Source organism: Carassius gibelio, chromosome A6, assembly GCF_023724105.1.
Source record: "Carassius gibelio isolate Cgi1373 ecotype wild population from Czech Republic chromosome A6, carGib1.2-hapl.c, whole genome shotgun sequence".
NCBI classification, from domain to species: Eukaryota; Metazoa; Chordata; class Actinopteri; order Cypriniformes; family Cyprinidae; genus Carassius; species Carassius gibelio.
This window is the reverse complement of record NC_068376.1, coordinates 9,614,825-9,635,120: the sequence shown is the minus strand read 5'-3', so window position 1 is coordinate 9,635,120 and position 20,296 is coordinate 9,614,825. Positions and strand designations below refer to the sequence as shown.

At 38.1% G+C, this 20,296-nt stretch overlaps 1 protein-coding gene across 5 annotated transcripts in view; it reads left to right on the top strand.

The window, feature by feature from the left end:
* LOC128015437 (arf-GAP with GTPase, ANK repeat and PH domain-containing protein 1) overlaps positions 1 to 20,296 on the top strand; it is a 158,132-nt gene that overhangs the window by 67,378 nt on the left and 70,458 nt on the right. For 3 of the 5 annotated variants that reach the window (XM_052599263.1, XM_052599262.1, XM_052599259.1), the window contains 3 exons: positions 11,411 to 11,469; positions 15,652 to 15,739; positions 18,281 to 18,295. In XM_052599263.1, the coding sequence (XP_052455223.1) occupies positions 11,411 to 11,469; positions 15,652 to 15,739; positions 18,281 to 18,295 (162 nt within the window). The remainder of the gene's footprint in view (positions 1 to 11,410; positions 11,470 to 15,651; positions 15,740 to 18,280; positions 18,296 to 20,296) is intronic. The other 2 variants (XM_052599264.1, XM_052599261.1) reach the window with 1 other exon arrangement.

Here is a 20,296-nt window from a genome sequence, read left to right as displayed (position 1 = left end):
ATCGTTCTAGTTACGTTTACATGGCTTACTGTTTTGTTTTGTTTTGTCTTGTGCATCTTGCTTGCACACTCTCCCATTGTCATTCTATCACTGCCTCTTGTTTTTTTTTTTTTTGTATGCCTTTGTCTTGCTTTCAGTCAGAACAATGAGGGGTGGAGAAGCATTTGCGTGTGCCACCTTGATCAAGTGCTCATCATATCTTCTGTAATAATGGCATACTGATTTTATCAGCTGTAATGATATCTTGACTGCATGAAGTATCATAATAGCAAGGTAGTTGTGCATTAAACGTGTTTTTTTTTTCATAAGGTGAGGAGGGAGATCCAGCATTATTGTGCTGAAGGGCCTAATTAGGGCTGAAATTTCATTGTACATAACTCTGTTGAAGTATTATTTGCTGATAACTTTGCAAGTTTTCACTCAAGTATGACTTGTGTGGGTTGAGGTTTGGTCGTCTTTTAACAGAAGTAGCATAAGTGGGTTTTATTTTGGCAGTCTCAGACGTGCTGTGAGGCTGGGATCTGTGTGGTTTGTGTGCAAAATCATGGAACACTGTAAGACAAAATTTACATGTCTGGCTCCAGTCGTTCCCCAAGTTTGTAAACAGAAAAAAAAATGGAAGGAATATGTGATCTCAAAGAGAGGAAAAAACTGTATAATCAATCTGATGTATGATAGATGTTTCAAGCTGAAGCTTTTATCATGGTATGTGCTGTTATCGTGATATTGTATTGCATTACAAAACAGGTTTAAAGACCAATTTTTTTTGCACATAATGACAAGTTGTAGTTATTTTCTTTTAAATCATAGAGAGAGGAATATCAAAAAGAACCTTGGACCTTTAAGAAACAAACTAAATTTAAATGCAAAAAGTAAAAAAAAAAATTAAATGAAACCCCATTAAAAATGTTAACTTTTGAAAATAAATATAAAGTGAAATGGAAGCTCATGTGCATGCTTGATGTGTGAGATTGTGTTAAAATCTGGGTCCTAAGTTTCGTTTGAGTAATTCAACAATAATTCATTCTCCGCTGCCTCTGGTAAATTTACCGTGTCACTTTAATAATTCCTTGGAATAAAAACATCCAGAAAACAGAGATGTGCACATGCAGCGGCACACTAGAGAGATCATGTCAACTCTTGCAGAAGTGGAGCCAGTTAATATTTGCATTTAGCATTTGGAATTCAGATAAGCCTAAAAATGATTTGCTTGTTTGGTTTGGCATGTTTGTTCTTAGCTGCTTTGGTCCTGAATCAGGTGCTTTGTTAGTGTATGTGTGTTCTGTCTCCTGTGATGTCTGTTCTCCTTGACAGCGTTGACTCAAAGGTGGCCACAGTATAATAATAGCAGCAGCGAAGGAAAGAAAACTGCAGGAACTGTGCCAGCGGTGCAGGCTGGTGGAGACAGAATTATGGCAATATGGCTATTTGTCCTTCTTTTTTTCTCTTACAGTGGTGCTGCCATGTTTTCAGTGGACCACATCACAGACGCAAAAGGAGGGAAGTCTATATAGAGAATGTAAACACTGCACAGGAAGTGGGAAACACATTATATTTACATTGTTCCTTCGAGGCATCCATTTGTTTTACCCCATGTTCCTGCACAACTAACTTGTATGACAAACCTACTAAAACTTAATTGCAGATGTTCATTGCAAATTGAGCTATGAACTGATCGAAGTCCCTTTCAAGGCAAGCCTGTTCACTTTGCGACCATTCTAAGAACATTTTCAGTTATTTATTTCCAGTCATGCAAGTACAGCTCAGAGTGAATTTAAATGAGCCAAATACTCACATTTCATTAACGTTTCAAATCATGAATGGTTGACATAAATGGTTTCATAAATGTTATGTTCATTTGGAAGGTCGGACTAACGAAAAAAAAAAGGGATGTACTTATACGGATGCTAGTATCTGTATCAGGCCCAATACCAAAAACCGATACCACACAGTGTGGGAACAGTGATATGTCCAGACAAAGAAACATCAGCAACAGAGAGCAGAATGTTATTTGGGTTTAAGGATGTCTATCAAGTACATGTATATAATTAATATAAAATTGAAAATGTAATATCCACACCTGCATAGTTGATGTGCAAAGCTCAATGGGTGGATTGAGCGTGTTGTGGAAAGGATGTGCGAGGGGTGTGCAGTAGTGACAAAAAAAAGGTATCTATATTTTCTGGAATTATTTCACTAACAATAATTAGAGGGTATTTTGCTTTTTGTTTATTTGCTGTTACTGTGCTGGTATTTTGTTAGGTCTAGGACTGTCGTGAAGAGCTTTGCAGGAGTACAGAAATGAACTTTTCCAATGAGTTTAAATAGATTTTTAACTTTTATTGGCATTTATAAGGTCAATTTTCTAACCTATTTAAATGTATGCATTTCTTTTTTCGTTTTAATCTATTATTTCAAAAAGTAAGACACTATAGGGCTATCATTTCAATTAAATAAAAGTTTCAACAAAATGTGTGTTTGCAACGCAGAGGTGGCACAGAATCGGCATCTGAAGTCACATTTAGATGCATTTACACAGACTGTTTAATGCAAGACATGAATACATTTAACCTGTAGTTATAATTACATGAATAATGTGTTTTAAAAACAATGTTCAGTCGTGATATTTGCAATGATTTTGGGGGAAAAAGGGAAAATATACTTTAAATATAAACCTAAAATTGTCATATTAATTGCCTAAAACCTAAAGGTGGTGGCAAATCACTACATGAGTGAGTCATTCATTCAGCGGATTTGTTCAAACTAGGGCTGGGACAACGCGTCGAGGTCATCAATGACGTTGATGCAAAAAATACGTTGACGCAAAATATGCGCATCGATTCGTCGGCCTGTTTTTATTTCTCTAAAAAACGTTTGCAAAACATTTACCATATGTGCGCTGAATATACGCGATGGCCGCATCAACATTCTGTCCAACGTCATATAACTAATCCAGGGGGTTTTCTGCATTGATCTTTTTTTTTGGCGGTTGTCAAAGACTTATTTGATCGGTGAGGGATGTAGAATGACAGGGCGCATACGAGAGAGAGCCCCGGCTCTGCGCGCGCACTAACAGTCTTCAAACAACACAAGCGCTTCTTTCTCTCTCTCTCCCTTGTGCATATTAATCAAAATCATTAAACACGATAGAAAAAGGGCGAAACACCAAAGTTTCAAGTGCGTTCGCGCACTCACAGTCTTCAAACTACACGAGCACTGTCTTGCTCTCTCTCTCTCGTGCATATTAACCAAAATCATTAGACACGATAGAAAAAGGGCGCAACGCCAAAGTTTCACGTGGAGCATTCAGAGATTTTTTTTTCTTTCTCCATGACAGGCTGCTGGCTCCCACTGTAAATTTTTTTTTTTTGGAAAAGCACTCTCTGTATTAGCTTAAAGCCCTCAAGTTTACATTGGTTACTGTATTCTTTCAATTGCTCTAAACAAGTATTTTGGGTGACCTTTTTTATTGAATGCTAGACATCAAGTTGTTATTATTTTCATCTGAAAGAAGAACTTTTTTTCAGTAAGCTAGGCCCTATGTGTTCAGTAAGCTATGTGTGTTCAAGGCTTCAAGGTTTTATTGAATGCTATCTCTATAAAAGTGCAAAGTAATGCATTCTTAGTCTTTTATTTTGTAATTTTAAGAGCAATAAACATATATTGCAATGTTAAGGAATTCATGTTTTTTTCATTCAGATATGCAAATCAACATGTATAAATTGTTAGTAGTCTGAAAAAAATTAATCGTTAGATTAATCGATGCATCGAAAAAACAATCGCTAGATTAATCGTTTAAAAAATAATCATTTATCCCAGCCCTAGTTCAAACATTTAATTGATTCAGTAATGAAACATTATGTTTTGCAAAAAAGTTCTGCTGTGGCTTTGTTTGAAACTATTTTCATTGACGAAATTGAGCAAAAACCGGTACACTGTTGTGTCTAAAGTCATGCTGTACTAACCGAAAAACCAAACAGCAATAAAATGAACAGTGAAAGTTACACATTGTACAGTAGCTAGCTAACATGATTCATATTGGTTTCTTTACCCAGTATTTAAAAAAATTACAAATGCTATGAAAATACAGGTATCAGAATCTGTATCGGCAAGTGTCTGTATCGGACTCTTTCTGGAAAAAGTGGTATCAGCGCATCCCTATTGAAAGATATTGTAAACTAGAGCATTCCAATTTCTCCCATTCATTTTAACACCAGCGACCAGTTTCAGCCATATACTTTCTGTGCTTTGGTCTGTGCAGCCTCCAAATTCTCTTTAAATATTGTCTATAGGCGTACAACTATATGTCTGCTTTGACCCACCAATAGAAATAGAATAAGTGGCTATAATAACCTAGTAGAGGCAATTCTGTGGCTGTCATTCTGTGTAACCACATCAGATCCTTGTTGGTTTCAGTCAGCGTGTCTTGTTTACTTTGACTGTGCATGAGAAATTTCAAGCATAGAATGTTATGTCCCACGATTGTGATTCCAAAAATGTGTTGTTGTGTAATGCAGGTAATAGCAGACAGGAAACACAGTTGCTCTAAATATAGAGTTCATGATGCAGAATGCAGTTTTTTTCCTATTTGGGTTTTTGTGAGATTGATAGAAATGAACTACATTAACTGGATATGACATTACGAAACAATGAGAACATTTTAATGATATTTTTTGTAATTTTAAAGGAAATATGACTAAAATCTGCAAAAAATGAGCACTGCACAAAATGCCCCTGCTTATTCCATCACTAACTTGCTGCATCTTTTCTTTTCCAACCCTCTTAATCTCTCTGTTCCCCTGTGTCATTTTGACAGAGAGCAGACACATTCTGCTAAACACTCTTTATCTCTTGCTGTCTTTGCGAAGTGACACCCAGAAACACATTGTGAGGGTAATAGACTTTCCATTGTCACTGTGTGGATCCATTTTAAAGCATGGCACTTGCGTTCACCTTATGTAGCTTGTAAAATCTAGGACACAGACTCAGCTTCTCTTTTCCTGTCTCAGCACGTGATGTGCACATGTGTAGCAGGTTTATGTTTATTAAGAATGTCTTATTGAGTCAGGAAACTTACAAAACCTTACAGAACATATGGTTCACACCTGGACTAAATGGACTAAAATTGCAAATCCAACTTTTATTGTCAAAAGAATTGCAGGTGTAGTTGCCTCTCAGCCAGTTAGATTTAACTTAGCATTTTCAGTGATCAGTCGCAGAAGTCTGATTGGTTGATAACGTTTGACTACTTTTAGTAGAGATGCGAAAATAATTAATTTGTAGCGTAAGAGCACGGAGAGATGTGTGAGGGCATGTTCTGAAAAAAACACAATGGCATACCGTATTTTTCGGATTATAAGTTGCACCTGAGTATAAGTCGCATCAGTCCAAAAATACGTCATGATGAGGAAAAAAAACATATATAAGTCGCACTGGACTATAAGTCGCATTTATTTAGAACCAAGAACCAAGAGAAAACATTACCATCTGCAGCCGCGAGCGGAAGCTCTATGTCTTCAGTGTAGACTACAGGAGCACTGAGCAGCATAGAGCGCCCTCTGGCGGCTGTAGATGGTAATGTTTTCTATTGGTTAATTTATTCTATTGGTTCATGTCAAATTTATTTTGATAAATAAGTCGCACCTCACTAGAAGTCGTAGGACCAGCCAAACTATGAAAAAAAGTGTGACATATAGTCCGGAAAATACGGTATTTTATTTAGGCTTTATATATATATATATATATATATATATATAGGATTTAAAAGGAGAAATGTGAACCTTCTGTATTAGCTGGTCTGTTTTACTCTGTTGGATTGAGAGCCATTTATTTCCAAGTGCATCACTGTAACCCAGATTTAATTTTCTTTTTTATTATTGAGAGTCAAAATGATTTTAAAAAAATAATCAACAATATGCTACAAGTACTGTCTATTGAGCTGATAAGAATCAGTATTTGAACAGCTTTAGATGTCATGATCATACTGCCGATGGGTCGTAGCGTTTCATTGGGAACTGGTTCAGTATGTGTGTGGCACCACATAAAATCAGCTAAAGAAATGATTCCAGCATGCAGGGCAAAGAACTGGTACCACAGCGACCCTGCTGCACTGGGAAGACTGGGGAAGATGGAAACTTGACTACTATGAAATCAGGAAGCAGCTGTAACAACATCCTGTTTCAGAGTGATATCCAGGGAGCGGTGGCGCATGGGTGAGCCATCAGTAGCAGCCCAGCAGAAGGACAAGAATACAGCCCAGTGTGTCAGCGCAGAAGTGGGGGGCCAACCGGCTGGATTTTTTCCATTCACCCTGTTGGAGTCAATGACCAGCAGTCAGTTGAAGATAGACGCTTGATACAGGAATACAATTATTTGCTGGTTTTCTTTGTTGAGGATGATGGTTGATAGTGGAAATTGGAGAGAATGAGAATCTTAGTTGTCTGAGCTAGTCTGGCTTGTCTCTTAGTGTGTGTGTTTTCACATAAACTGCTGGGATATGTGTCTTTGTGTTCACAATGCTATTTTGGGAGCTGCAGTGAATGAGGAGATGAAATATGCTGTTCTCAGTGTCTGGAGGGAACAATGGGGTGAGGTGGGAATGAGATGAAGAGTGTAAAGTGACAGTGAAACGGAGGGTGGAGGGAGGTTCTCCAATATCCTCCATCAAATCTTCAGAGTGTGCAGCAGTAAGTCATGTTTCTGGCAGCATTCAGAGCTAATTGAATTGAACTGAGGCTCCACAGAACACTGACTCCACAAGCACTTAGATGCCTCTCAGTGAGTTCTTTATAAAAGTCTCAAACCAACTGGGCAAGCCTTATGTGTTCCTTTTTGTCTCTGTATGTTCCTCATTTTCAATTCTAATATGACCCGTCCTGACCTGAACTTGTTTTAGCATTTTACTTTGCAGTTTCATATTGAATCAGAAAGATGCAGACTAGTGTTATGCTCAGAAAGCACGCCCTCAACTGTTCACAGACCGTCTAAGATTTTAAAGGGATAGTTTGCCCATAGTTTGGAATTTTAAAGGGATAGTTTGGAATTTTGAAAAGACAAAAACAAAACCTGATTCACAGGGGCCTTAAAAATTATTTTTTTTATTTATTTTTATTTTAAAAAAATTCATTTTATTTGATTTATTTGATTTAACTTGTTTAAAAAAAAAATCCATTGTGGAATCCGTATCATGATTTGTTTCGCATCGTGAGTTTAGTGATTCGTTACATTCCTACAACAGAGCCTTTGTGCCCACAGAAATTTGCTTAAATTTCGCTAATGTCACTGTACCTAAACACATTTCAAACAATAATCTTTTGTACTCCACAAAATAAATAAATGCATTCGGTTTTGGAACAACATTAGGATAATGATAGAATTGCATTGTGGGTCGACTATCATTTTAACATATTTAATGCATTTTAACAAAGACCACTTAACTAGTATGTTATTCAGAAAACTGTTTTTTTTTTAAAACCCAATTTACAAAGATCACAATCAAATCACTACCGAAAAAAAAGAAAAAAGTAATAATTTATTATAATTAAAAAAATTGATAGCTTACAGGTCATTAAAGTCCGACTGATTCGAGTTTTTAAACAGTTCATTAAAAAGAAGAGATCATGATGGAGGTGTCAAACATTTTTTTTTCTTCGATGCAGCTCAAAAGAAAAACTCAATAGAAAGAAGTGTTATCTGTCAATATTTTGCTGTACACTGACTGCAAACTCAAATTCATCTTGGAGTGAAAAGCAATGCAGGAAATGTTGGTAAGCACCCTAATGCATATTGCACATATGAATGGAAAGAGCTTTTGCCAAGCTCCAATCTGACGACCTCTTCCTGTCTAATCAGGCCAGTTCTTAGACAGAATAAGCTGCAAAGTGCATCAGACTTTGATGACTGTCAAGATTCTGGCTGTAGATGAATATAGATGAGACCAGATATAATCAAGCAACTTGGATCTCATACCAGACGTCTCATTCAGAGCAATTACACACTCTCACTGTTCTGCAGGAGAGGAAAAGCTGCTTCACGACAGAGAGAGATTTATGCTCTGAACGAATGATGATGAATGTCCTTGGGAGTTGTGACTTGTGCCAAGTGCGCCTTTGAGCACTGTGTAGTGGTTAATTGTTGCAAACTACCAGACACATTCATTATTGCACTTTGCGTGTTAGTCCTGCTTTCATAAATCCTAAATGAGTCTTTGATGGAGCCTCGCGGTGTCGATTTTGGACTTGTGTTGGCCTAGTTCTCAAAGTCCCCTCAGGATGCTTTAATTGAGTGTGTGGGATGTGAATGATTCAGGAGACTGTCTAAGAGATGCACATTTCTAAAGTGAGGGTGATTCCGAAGTATGAAAGCTGAGCAGGATAAAAGCCAAGGAAGGACCTGATCTGGGTCAGGCCGTTACAGACACCAGGACAATGGCCCTGGTAAAATGAGGCAGAATCATTGTAAATTGAAGTAGTACTTGTAAATGTCTTTCTTTTTTCTTCCAATTTCACTATTCTGTTCTTTCCATCATGTCGTCATGTTCTGCCCGACACACAGAGTGGGTGGTGGAAGTCCACTTCTGCGATCGGTCAGCTCACAGCGAGGGGGTCGAGGGTCCAGGGAGGTCATGGGAAACTGACTGCTAAGAATCAGCGCTGAGTGAAATGACTCTCTTGCTCTAAATACACATATAAACAAATACATAAAAGCATTTAAATAAGACACATGAGCCTCCCACAGGGCACACAGACACCCCTCATTAGCCCACCTGCTGGAATATCAGACAAAAGCTCTTGCAGTGTTTGCTATTACTGTTTTTCATGCTATTGACTTTCATAATGAAAAATATTCTAGCAAGTCTATTTCAATTGAAGAGATGAGACGAGATTGACAAGGGCTTTGGCTGTAATGGTTCATTACCGGTCTGTCACTCCCACCATGTCTCCTGTGATGTTACAGACCGTCATTTTTAATGAGTCGCAGTATCACAGACAGCGGTCATAACGCTGTGTTGATTGGTTTCTATCTGCACACGGAACGCCCAATAGAGGAAGGAGATTGAAGTTTTCAAATAAGTCTGATTTCTCCAAACAATATGATTTATATGTGATTACAGCATCAGAAGTGCAGTCAATCCTTAATTTTCCAGTCGGTTTTCATATATGCTTTCTCTAAACACAATGAAGAATAAAGCAATGCCCCAAAATGCCTACCTAGACAACATTATAAGACATCACATGTAGAGATCGACCGATATGGGTTTTTCTATAGCCGATGCCGATGTTTAGAGGTCAGGGTCAGCCGATGGCCGATGGCTGATATGTGCTGCTGATTGTTAAGGCCGCTATCTTGAAGTTTTCCCCTTCATTTGCATGCTAAAATGTCACACTAATAAGTGGATGCACAACATTTCTAAACTTATCATCATTTATTGAGCACTGACTTGAACCATCTCTCGAATCTTAATTTAGTGCACTGCACGGTATTAAAATAAAAAATGTATCCAAAGTTAACCAAACAAATCAATAAACTGACCAAGTATTAACTATATAAAACATGTGTTTTGTGTAAATGACACAGAACATCTAAAGTGCATTCTAATTTCAAACTTACATCGCAGTCTCTTCATAATTAAAATAAAGTACAGTCAACCAAACATATAAAAGGTTACACTGGTCAGTTTAAATAGACCGTAGTATACCGGTCCACTCTGCTTTTATGCCAAGGACGGTTTTGATCATGTGAAGAGGATGATATTTTCCGTCTAGTGTACATAAAAAAAAAATAAAAAAAATTACAGTTTAACATTCAGATACATTGCGAATATGGAAACATTTGGATATGTGCAGAACGAGACGTGAGCAATAACCTCCAAATACATCTAGTCAAACCCGCGCTCGCTCATCCTCGTATGCACGCACTCATGCACTGTCTCGATCTAATGAACTGTAAATGCCGGATTAAAAAAAGACAAATAGGCCTAGCGTAATGCAAAACTTCAAAATCGGACATTTTGCAGAACAGGATCAAATAAAGTACTGGTCATAATACTTGCATAAAATGCTTGATGTGAAAAAAGCGGTTCACTGACTGCGCAGCACAGCCACAAGCGCCACAGTTACATTTGGGATCATTTTATTTTTAATACTATAGTGCCATTTAAAAACATTGCAATTGCACACACTCAATGTGTGGACAAAGCAAATCAGACAATATGGTGAATGGGGTTAGACAAATTTTGATTTGTAAACATGCTTATTTAATTGAATATGTAAATGTTTTAATATAATGCAGCCTATTTTTAAATATCTTACACAATATTTGTGCATAGAGTGTGTTTTATGCTAATTAGATGTTTTACGATGATTGCGTGTGATATGTATTTTTATGCTAATTACTCACTACGATAGCAAAGCAGCATGATAACGTCACACTCTGCTTGAAACACTGCACGGTTTTCAACCTTTTTGACTCCAAATATGAATTCACATGACTTTTCCAATCATTGTGACGTTCTGTATAAGGATTAAAGATAAGGATATATATTTGTATAATTCTTATCCAATAAAATTACTTTAAAGTTATTTTTTAAGATTCTATTGGTATTCATCTACATGACTTTTTCAGGTCTGGAAATTTCACTTTTAATTAGGCTCCCTCATATATAAGGTTTTTTTTTTTTTTTTTGAGGGCTGTTTGTGTTGCGCTCAGAGTTGCAGCATATGAACATTGTCCAAATTAGTTACAAATGAGGTTCCATTTCAATTAAGATTAAGGCTTGAGGTGTCATCGGTAGTTGCTGAAATACTTTTTTTTTTGTTCTTTTTTTTTTTGGGAGTTGATATTAGAGCACATTTTCATTTGTCATGCATCTCTCAGCAATGATGTGCATGTTATATCAAAAGTTTGTTGTGTTTGGAGTGACAAATATCTAGTAATGTGTCTTTTATTTACAACTTTCTCCCCTGTAACCATATATGAAGTTTGCAAATGTATGATGCCTAGTGTTTTTTAATCAGTTCATGTAGTGTATTCCAGTCTTTAGAAGACACCTTTAAAAGGTTGGTAGGAAGGCAGCAGCTCACTACATTTGTGTATTTGGCAGGTCCTTTTTTTCCAAAGTGACTTAAATTGCATTCAATATAAACCTTTTATTTGTTCTCAGTCCCTGAGAATTGAACCCATGACTTTGGTATTGCTAACGCCATGCTCTACTGGTGTCTAGCATTTTCTGTAGCATTGATCGTCATGGGCATTTGCTTTGGTAATACAGCATAACCTGACTCTAGCTATATATATTTCCTCTGCTGTTTGTATTGATCATTGAGTCACTCATCTGGAACTGTTCTGTAAATAAGACTGAACTGAAGGATGAGCTCACATTTACAATGATCTCTTTCTGTCTCTGTTACAGATGCCTTTGTCAACAGTCAGGAGTGGACACTCAGTCGCTCCGTACCAGAGCTCAAAGTGGTGAGTCCAGTCACTGATGTTTCATTAAAACTAATACAAGATTCCATTTGCATCATTTTATTGCTTAAATTTGTCTTGCATGCTCATGACCTCGCCACTAAACAGCTTTGATCAGGTCGTACCTTCTCTAAATTGGCCTGAATATGCTGAATTACGAAAAACATTTCTTCTTTGATAGCTTTGTGTGATTAAATTATTAAATGTGAAAATTGCATTGTACCAGTTTTAAAGTTAAATCACTGACTTGTAATGCTAATCGCATATGAGTGCATAGATAAAAAAAAATTTTAATTAAAAACTATATTAAGTGTTGCGAAGATATAGCCTCAAGTCCATTTTTGTGTGGATTTCTTCAACATCGGAAATCTTGATAACCATTTGCCAGCATTGTCTCAGGATGATCTGTGCAAATTTTAGTGAAACCATCTAGGGAGAAACCATCTAGGGAAGGTGCAAAAGGTGTACCTGGAATCAGAGGAAAAACAAATATTTTGCTTCTAGACCTTACGGTTTTGCTTCTAGACATTACGGATCCTATTGTATCTGTTAGGTCTCCTCTTCCTTCCCTACTCCTCATCCGCGCTGCAATCCATGACAGCCCATCAAACTGCTTGGTAGGAAGGTTATGAAATTTGGCACACAGATAGAGGACAGTCTCCATATTAAACATAACAAATTTGGAGTCTCTATATCAGACTCTCAAGTGCCACCAATAGGCCAAATTTACACTCATATTTCTGCTAATAACTTTGTTGCATACCAAAATGTAAATTTCTATGAGTCAAGAGGCACACAGAACTGAACAATACCTACTTTTCTTGTGTCTGCCTTTTTGGCTGTCGACAATTTTGAGTTTTGTAGTAAAATGCTGTATCAACAAATGTCTTTAACAAGGGCCTCCAATCATGCTCCTGGAGAGCTACCATACTGTAGAGTTCAGCTTCAACCCTAATCAAACACACGCAAAGCAGTTAATCAAGGTGTTCAGGGCTGCTTAACTATAGACAGGTGTGTTGAAACAGAGTTGGAACTTAGGGTGTACTCACACTAGGCACGGTTGCCATGAACCGGGCCAGAGTACGATTGTCCCCCCTCCCCACTCCCCCTCTGGCCTGCACTCACATATAGGGTTTCAGCATTCGTGCCGGAGCACGCTTACGTCATTATGGTGCGACGGTTTCGGGATAAACAGGAAGAGCGGCACTCTCTGAACACAATGGAGTCCATCGCTCTGTTTTCTTTGTGGATAATTTTGTGTCATTTGGTCCACAGCCCTCTCACAGTTAAACAGATGTGTCGCCTTAGTGGCGCGAAAATTTTCACATAATCGTGCTGCTCGTATGAGGATGTTTGCAAGGTACCAGCTGAAGTGCAGCAAGGACTTTGCAGTTTTTAGTTTTTATGCGTTTTGCACCTCTGCCGTAGACCAAAGCGACCCTTTCCCTGCCATGTTGGTTTTGGAGCGTCGCAAAACCGTGACGCAACGCGTCCTTTTCCGTGCTCCGGCACGGTTAGCACTCACTGAACTCCAACTGAACCGTGCCCTGGCCCACCTCTTCCAAGCGGGCCAGGGCTGGCCAATCGAGCCGCGCCCGGGCACGGTTTGGAGCACTCACACTAGTCAAACGAACCGCGCTTTGGTGGTCAAACGCACTCGGGCACGGTTCAAACTGGCTAGTGTGAGTACACCCTTAAGGCCATGTCGCCGGCAGCCATATCACCCTTGAGCCCAAGACCGGTTGCCCACTGAAGCTAAGCAGGGCTGAGCCTGGTCAGTACCTGGATGGGAGACCTCCTGGGAAAACTAGGTTGCTGCTGGAAGAGCGTACCTCTTTTGTGCTTGACCCCTTGATCGCTTCTTGCAGCTATATTTTAATATATTTTGCATAATTTAACAAAATTCCTGTTTGATTGGATTTAAAATTGTCAAGTAAAAAATAAATATCATATTTTCCAGACTATAAGTCGCACTTTTTTTCATAGTTTGGCTGGTCCTGTGACTTATTTATCAAAATTAATTTGACATGAACCAAGAGAAATGAACCAAGAAAAAACATTACCATCTACAGCCACGAGAGGGCGCTCTATGCTGCTCAGTGCTCCTGTAGCTGACCCCTGAAAACATAGAGCGCCCTCTTGCGGCTGTAGATGGTAATGTTTTCTCTTGGTTCTAAATAAATGCGATTTATAGTCCAGTGCGAGTTGTATGTTTTTTTCCTCATCATGACTTATTTTTGGACTGATGCGACTTATACTCAGGTGTGACTTATAGTCCGAAAAATATGGTAAATAAAAAAATACTGTTAGTTTTACAACAAAAATCAAACCCTGGGACTTAAAATACACAGTTAAAAAGACTTTGTTTTACTGTACTGATGATACTGTGGTGGTGTTGGCGCAGTAGATAAGGCACACGCCTTTGGTGTGAGAGACCCGGGTTCGAATCCACTTTGAGACACCAATAGCCGTGTTTCCACTATCGAGCTAAGACCGGGCGTGCTAGTGCGTGCCAGGGCCAGTCGCGTTTCCACTGTCACTTCCGGGGCTTGATCGTGCCTCGCCAGGGCTTCCTTGGGGCCAACGGCCAGGTTTTTTCGGCCCGACGAAATCCTTGGGCCAAAGCGGGCCAGCTGGGGCTAGAGGAGGGGTTACGAACAAAGGCGGAGTTTCTCCGTGTCTGGAGAGCGTCAGCGCAGATCATTTCAGAAAGATAACAACTTTAACACCAGCATTAAAGACGTTTTAAAATAAGTTGAGCTCATAACTCACTCTTAGTCAGCAGCGAGTGTTTGAAATAACTTGATCCGATGTGGATTATAATCACTAAACAATGCAGAAATATTTATAAGCGATGTAAAAGACTATGCACGATAAACATTAACATTACCATGGTAAATATGACCGCTTGGAGAAATCAGACGTCAGCTTCTTATTCTCTATCACAATTGTGTATTTATTAAGTAACATTTTATCTGTCGTCTTGTTTCGTGAGTTTAGCTCCACGTTGCATATCATCAAAATATAATAATGATTTTTGTTCGGGAGCTTTTATAAAAATAGAGAGTCTGCGCTGAGGATCATTTCAGAAAGATAGCTGCTATAACGCCAGCATTAAACGCTTTATTTAAATAAGTTGAGCTCAAAACTCACTTTCAGTCAGCAGCGAGTGTTTGAAATAACTTGATCCAATGTGGATTATAATCACCATACAGGGCAGAAATATTTATAAGCGATGTAAAAGACTATGCACGCTGGGCATTAACATTAAACATGGTAAATATGACCTTGAAGAAATCAGACGTCAGCTTCTTATTCTCTATCACAATCGTGTATTTATTTAGTAACTTATATTATCTGTCACAAGCCTCGTCTCGAGAGTTTAGCTCATGTTGCCTATTATAAAAATATAATAATGTTTTTGTTTGGGATCCTTTATAAAAATAAAGATATAATTCATTCTTAATGTGACGTATAGGCCACTGTGACTACAAATAAACAGAAACAGACTCACTGAATAAGCAGGCTATTTTCATAAGCGTTAAAAATAAATAAATAAAATAGAAAGTGTATTTATGTGTGATTAATTTTGAGTCTTGATAAATTAAATCAATATGATCACTGTATCACTTATTCTATAGTTAAAAAATCCATGCTTTTGATTTTGAATATATAACAAAGCTTGCAAACAAACGGCCGCTTTTATCATGTTCGTTTTGTGATCGCGCATGTTCCAGTGACTTATTTCTTAGTTTTCTGATAACTTCTCTAGTGAAATAATGAGGTTGCATGACGTTGTTCTGAGAGGCGTGTAAAGGGCGTGTTTTAGTGACGAGCAGCGGAGCTTCAAGCTCCCCTGTGGAAACCCTGCGCTACTCTGGCCTCGGTGCTACTGGCCCGGGGCTATGAGCCCCGCCCGGCCCGCTTTAAGCCCTGGCTCGCACTGGCCCTACAGTGGAAATGCGGCTAATGTGTCCCTGAGCAAGACACTTAACCCCTAGTTGCTCCAGAGATGTGTGACCTCTGACATATATAGCAATTCTAAGTCGCTTTGGATAAAAGTGTCATCTAAATGAATAAATGTAAATGTATTAGTACTTGCTTCAGGTCTAAGGTGAGACACTGTCTTTTTACATGCCAGTATATCATAAATGGGACCCCTAATAATTCTTTGTGTATGTGCAGGGCATTGTGGGTAACTTGGCCAGTGGAAAGTCTGCCCTGGTGCACAGGTACCTGACAGGGACGTATGTGCAGGAAGAGAGCCCTGAAGGTAGGTGTTCTGCTATCAAATGGGCAGGTGAAATACGAAAACCCTTTTAAAGCCTTTGTTATATCTCTCACTGCATTTATCTTGTTTAGTATTGTTAACCGTTTGTATTATTCACTTCAATGCTTTTGAAAGGCTTTACAATGGTGAATGTATGTCCTTCTGTTCTTAGATCCCGTTAAAGTCTTGAAGTTATGTGTAAATACAGTTAATATTCTTCTCTTTTCAGTACTGCCAAGGCATAGCCTAGATGCACTTCAATTTTTTTCTTTCAGCTCTCTCCTTCTCTTATTCTCTCTCTCCGCACACCTGCTGTTAGTATGGTACAGTTTGTGCCAGAGGACTCTGTTATACTTCTTATGTATAATTGAGAACATTCAAGGCACACTGCCAGACCACCACAATATGTTCTCGTCCCTGAGCATGGATGTGCTTTCAAAAGCTCCCCGTGTCAATATTTCATGTCCTTTAGAACTGTTATCATGTAGACATGTTAAATTGGCCTTTCAAATGGCTCCCTCAATGAGCAGGGTTTATTAAATTCAGGTACTCATTTAAAAATCAGGGCTTTTCTTTAAAGATCGCAATTAGTTTAAGCGACATTTAGTGCAATTGTTCTTAACTGCAGTGATCTGCATGCCTGGGGGTCCCGTAGAGAGCATGAGGTCACAGAAGAGGGCAGTTAGCAGGCCGACGGGCACTAATCATGTCTCGTCCTCTCTGCACTTTATCGTATAAAACTCAAGCCACTGCATACCAGCGGTCAACCAGGAAATGGCCCTGGAAGAAAGAAATCCCCCAGAAATGTCAATTGCCTGTTTTCTGCAGTGGATTATAGCACAGATTGCCAAAGGAAACTTAGCGCGACATCAGAGACCGTTGAAGTATGTGCCTTGCTAAGATTAAGCAACACGGTTAAATCTTTGACGTTTGAGGCCAGCACATTGATGTTAGAAGTTCAGCTGAACTCAGATTTGCAGTGACGTTATGTCACATTTCAGCATCATAAAGCTGTGATTTTAATTTCCTAATTTACATTCCAGTAAAACTACCGCATAAATGTTTTCCTACTTTTTTTTTTTTTTTTTAAGATTTACTATTCTGGGTTTAAAAATAGTGTTTCCTAGCTTTGGTAGAGTAACCCCAACCTCGAAACCACTAAGTAGAGCTGGAGCAGATTTTTACTGCATCCTCTGCAATGAAAGTAGTCGGCCGCATGGGTTTTGCACCGCCCCCTTCTTCTATCACACATACTACATGAATAGAAACATTCTCAGAGCTCATTAAGAGATATTATCACAAGGCCAACTGTGTGACTGCGTGTGTATGTTTACGCAAGAAGAAAGAAAAATCCCTGCAGACCCTGTGGTCTCAGTCCAGACCCAGTCTTTACCATTTCAAAACCAGCACCCCATATGGGTAAATAAACGTTTTTTTGTTTTGCTTAAGCCGCCACAATCATGTTTGATGTAGAAATGCGGCTCTGCTGGGATCTGCAGTTTGGTGAAATTGTGCAGACCAGCCCTTGTGGCGTGAAAAATAACACTTTTATCAATGTGAAATATCAGATTTAGACATTGAATCTTTTCCAAGTAAAATCAAGATAAACTAGTTGCAAACTGTAAAATACGTAAAAACTACACAAACTAGTTTCTACTTTGTATTTCCTATCTTTTTGTTAAATGGGTCAGTGGCAAATAAGAATATATATAAAAATCATACAAGAATATTTAAAAACATCTGACAAGTTCTTAGAAATTTTAACTTGGGTTTAAATTTAATAAGCTAATAAATGTTATGTGGTGTAAACATTAGGTAAAAAGTAATAACAAATTTCCATTAAATTTTTAATGTCACTACACCACATGAATCTGATATGGCACATATTAATTAGCCATTCAAATATGAATAATATTTTAACATAACAGCTTCACTTTTCTCAAAAAAATAAATAAATAAATAAATATATATGCCAAACTACTGTTTTTTCCTTAATTATATGTATTTTTAATTACCTTTTTTAATGTAGTGTTTATTCTAAAATGTACTTAGAACAAATAAAAATGAATTATATATAAAAAAAATGCTCATAATTGAAGAGGTGTATTCAAGTCATTGTATGTTTAAATGGCAATTTAATGTATTTTTGAATTAATTAATATTTAATTAAAACGTGTTACTTCACTGACCTCAGTACTCAGCTGGCCTGCATTATACGAGCGTGTGTGAGAGTACGTGCCCTTTCATGTCAGACCGTACTGTAAATCAGCTGTATTGACCTGTCCGTGTCCTCAGGGCAGATGTTTTTGATCAGTCTGTTCTGATGCAGCATACTCAGGACCCACAGGCACAGAAGAAGGACCTGTGCCAATAGAATGAATGAAAGTCACTTCTCTCTCTCTCTCTCTCTCTCTCTCTCTCTCTTTCTCTCTCTCTTTTGTCCTGCTGTGTTTAATTTCTTAACTGACTGTGCATGTTTAGCTTGGCTGCTTTTTGATTTGAGTTTTGTTTATTCTCTTTTTCCTCGGCCGCTTCTTTAACTAGCTGACGTGGATGCAGGTAACCTCCTTTTCTTCTTGGGGAAGGTCTGTCATAGTACAAGAGAGTTGAGAAGGTGGACTCTCCCCTCTGTGGCTTGTGCAACAACATATTCTTCATCATGTTTCTGTTTAGATGCTCTCTACTTCCAGTAGAATCTACTCGACATTGCTTCTCTTGACTCGTCACAAAGCTTTAAGCAGATCAAGCCACAGGACAGGAGCTTCCACTCTTACTCCTCTCTTGATGCCACTGTAGTTCTGCCATCTTCCATGTCATTCATTTCCTCAGTAAACCACCAATGACACCACTGCACTGCGGGTCTCTATCCATCAAGACAGGATGTTAGACTGTTGTTGAACTGTGCGTTCTAGCAAAAACTTTGTTTCTGAGAGTTTTTCATGATGAGCTAAGCTTCAATGCATCCAGAGACTTTCAATCCGAGTATGTTTTTACTCAGCTGAGGTTAACTCCATGGAGAGAGAATTAACCAATGGGTGTTTATCTTTCACTCGCTGCGCACTTCTCTCTCTCTCTTCGTTTTCAACATATATATATATTTGGGTCCAGACTGTATTCTGAGTATTAGCTGCCCTGATGCTGCTCTGCTTCCTTATCCTTCATAATGCAAAAAGACAAACCATGTCATTATGGAAAAGCTTGCCATCTCCTCCAGTCTCCTAACCGACATACCCAAACAACTCGCTCACTCTTCGTTTTCAACCAAACCTGAAGACTTTTGTAAAGCACATGAACTTTGACATTCACATTATTGCCCACATGTTTTGTTCAGTGGAGAAGCAGAGTTCAAACTCTAGTCATCCAGACAGAGGGAAAGTTGGAATGGAGACTGAAACAGATAAAGCTGTTCGAATCATTGAAAGCAAGAAACATTGTGTTCCATCATGTCGTCATCTCAATTGAGTTAAAGTGGCTATGCTTTAAAAACATAATGTGTCTCTTAGGAAGAGAACTATGGCAGTGACAAAAAACTATGGCAGTGCTGCATTAACTGTAATAGTTGCGACTGCTGTATTAAAAATAATATATATATATATATATATATATATATATATATATATACACACACACATACATACACTTTCTAGTGTAAGAACTATAATCTTTTTTAGAGGTTTTTTTAATGATTTTTGCTGCTGTGTTTTTATACAGCTATGCAGAACCAATATAGAATAGCGGTTATATTTACAGTGGGTATAGAAAATAATCAACCCCCACCCAGATATAACACCAATATGTTAGAAAAATCACAAGGTGCCCCATTAAAACAAGGCAAACTCATTTAAACTGTGAGAAAAGTAGTGTTATATTATGAAGAAAAAAATTTTTTTTATTGCATTGATACATTAAAGCCAAAATAAATATAATCTAGAAATTAATTTTAATTAATATATTGTGTGTGTGTCTATGCTGCAAGTTTGTTACCAATTATTTCTTACCTACAAAAATATTTACATTATAAAATTATAAGTTATTTCGGTTGCACTTTATTTTACAGTACGTGTACTTACATGTACTTATAGTGTATTTACAGTGTATTTATCTAAGAAAGTTCTGGTAATACAAGGTAACTGCATTGGGTAGGGGTAGGTTCAGGGGTAGTACCTAGTTATTACATAGTTATTGTAATTACTATAATAAGCACATAGTATGTACATGAGGAACAGGACTGTAAAATAAAGTGCTAGCGTTATTTCTAACCTGTAGATACACCACTGTTACCGATTAGACCTGATAAATCAAAAAATAGTATTGAGTAAAATAGGGTAAATGGCCATCAAACCCATTATCAGTCCTTTCCAGTCTCTCTCTGTATGATTTATTGGTCTCTGTTTGTTATCATGGGGATACACAACTGGAGGTCAGAGGTGAAGGGTAAAAGTTGAACATGTTTGAGTGGTCATGCCCCTAGATGACTTTGGAATGTCCTTTCAGGCTATGAAAGCGAGAGTGAAGGTCTCTCAGGTCTGCGGTGCACAAGCTGATTAGCAGTGTAGAGCT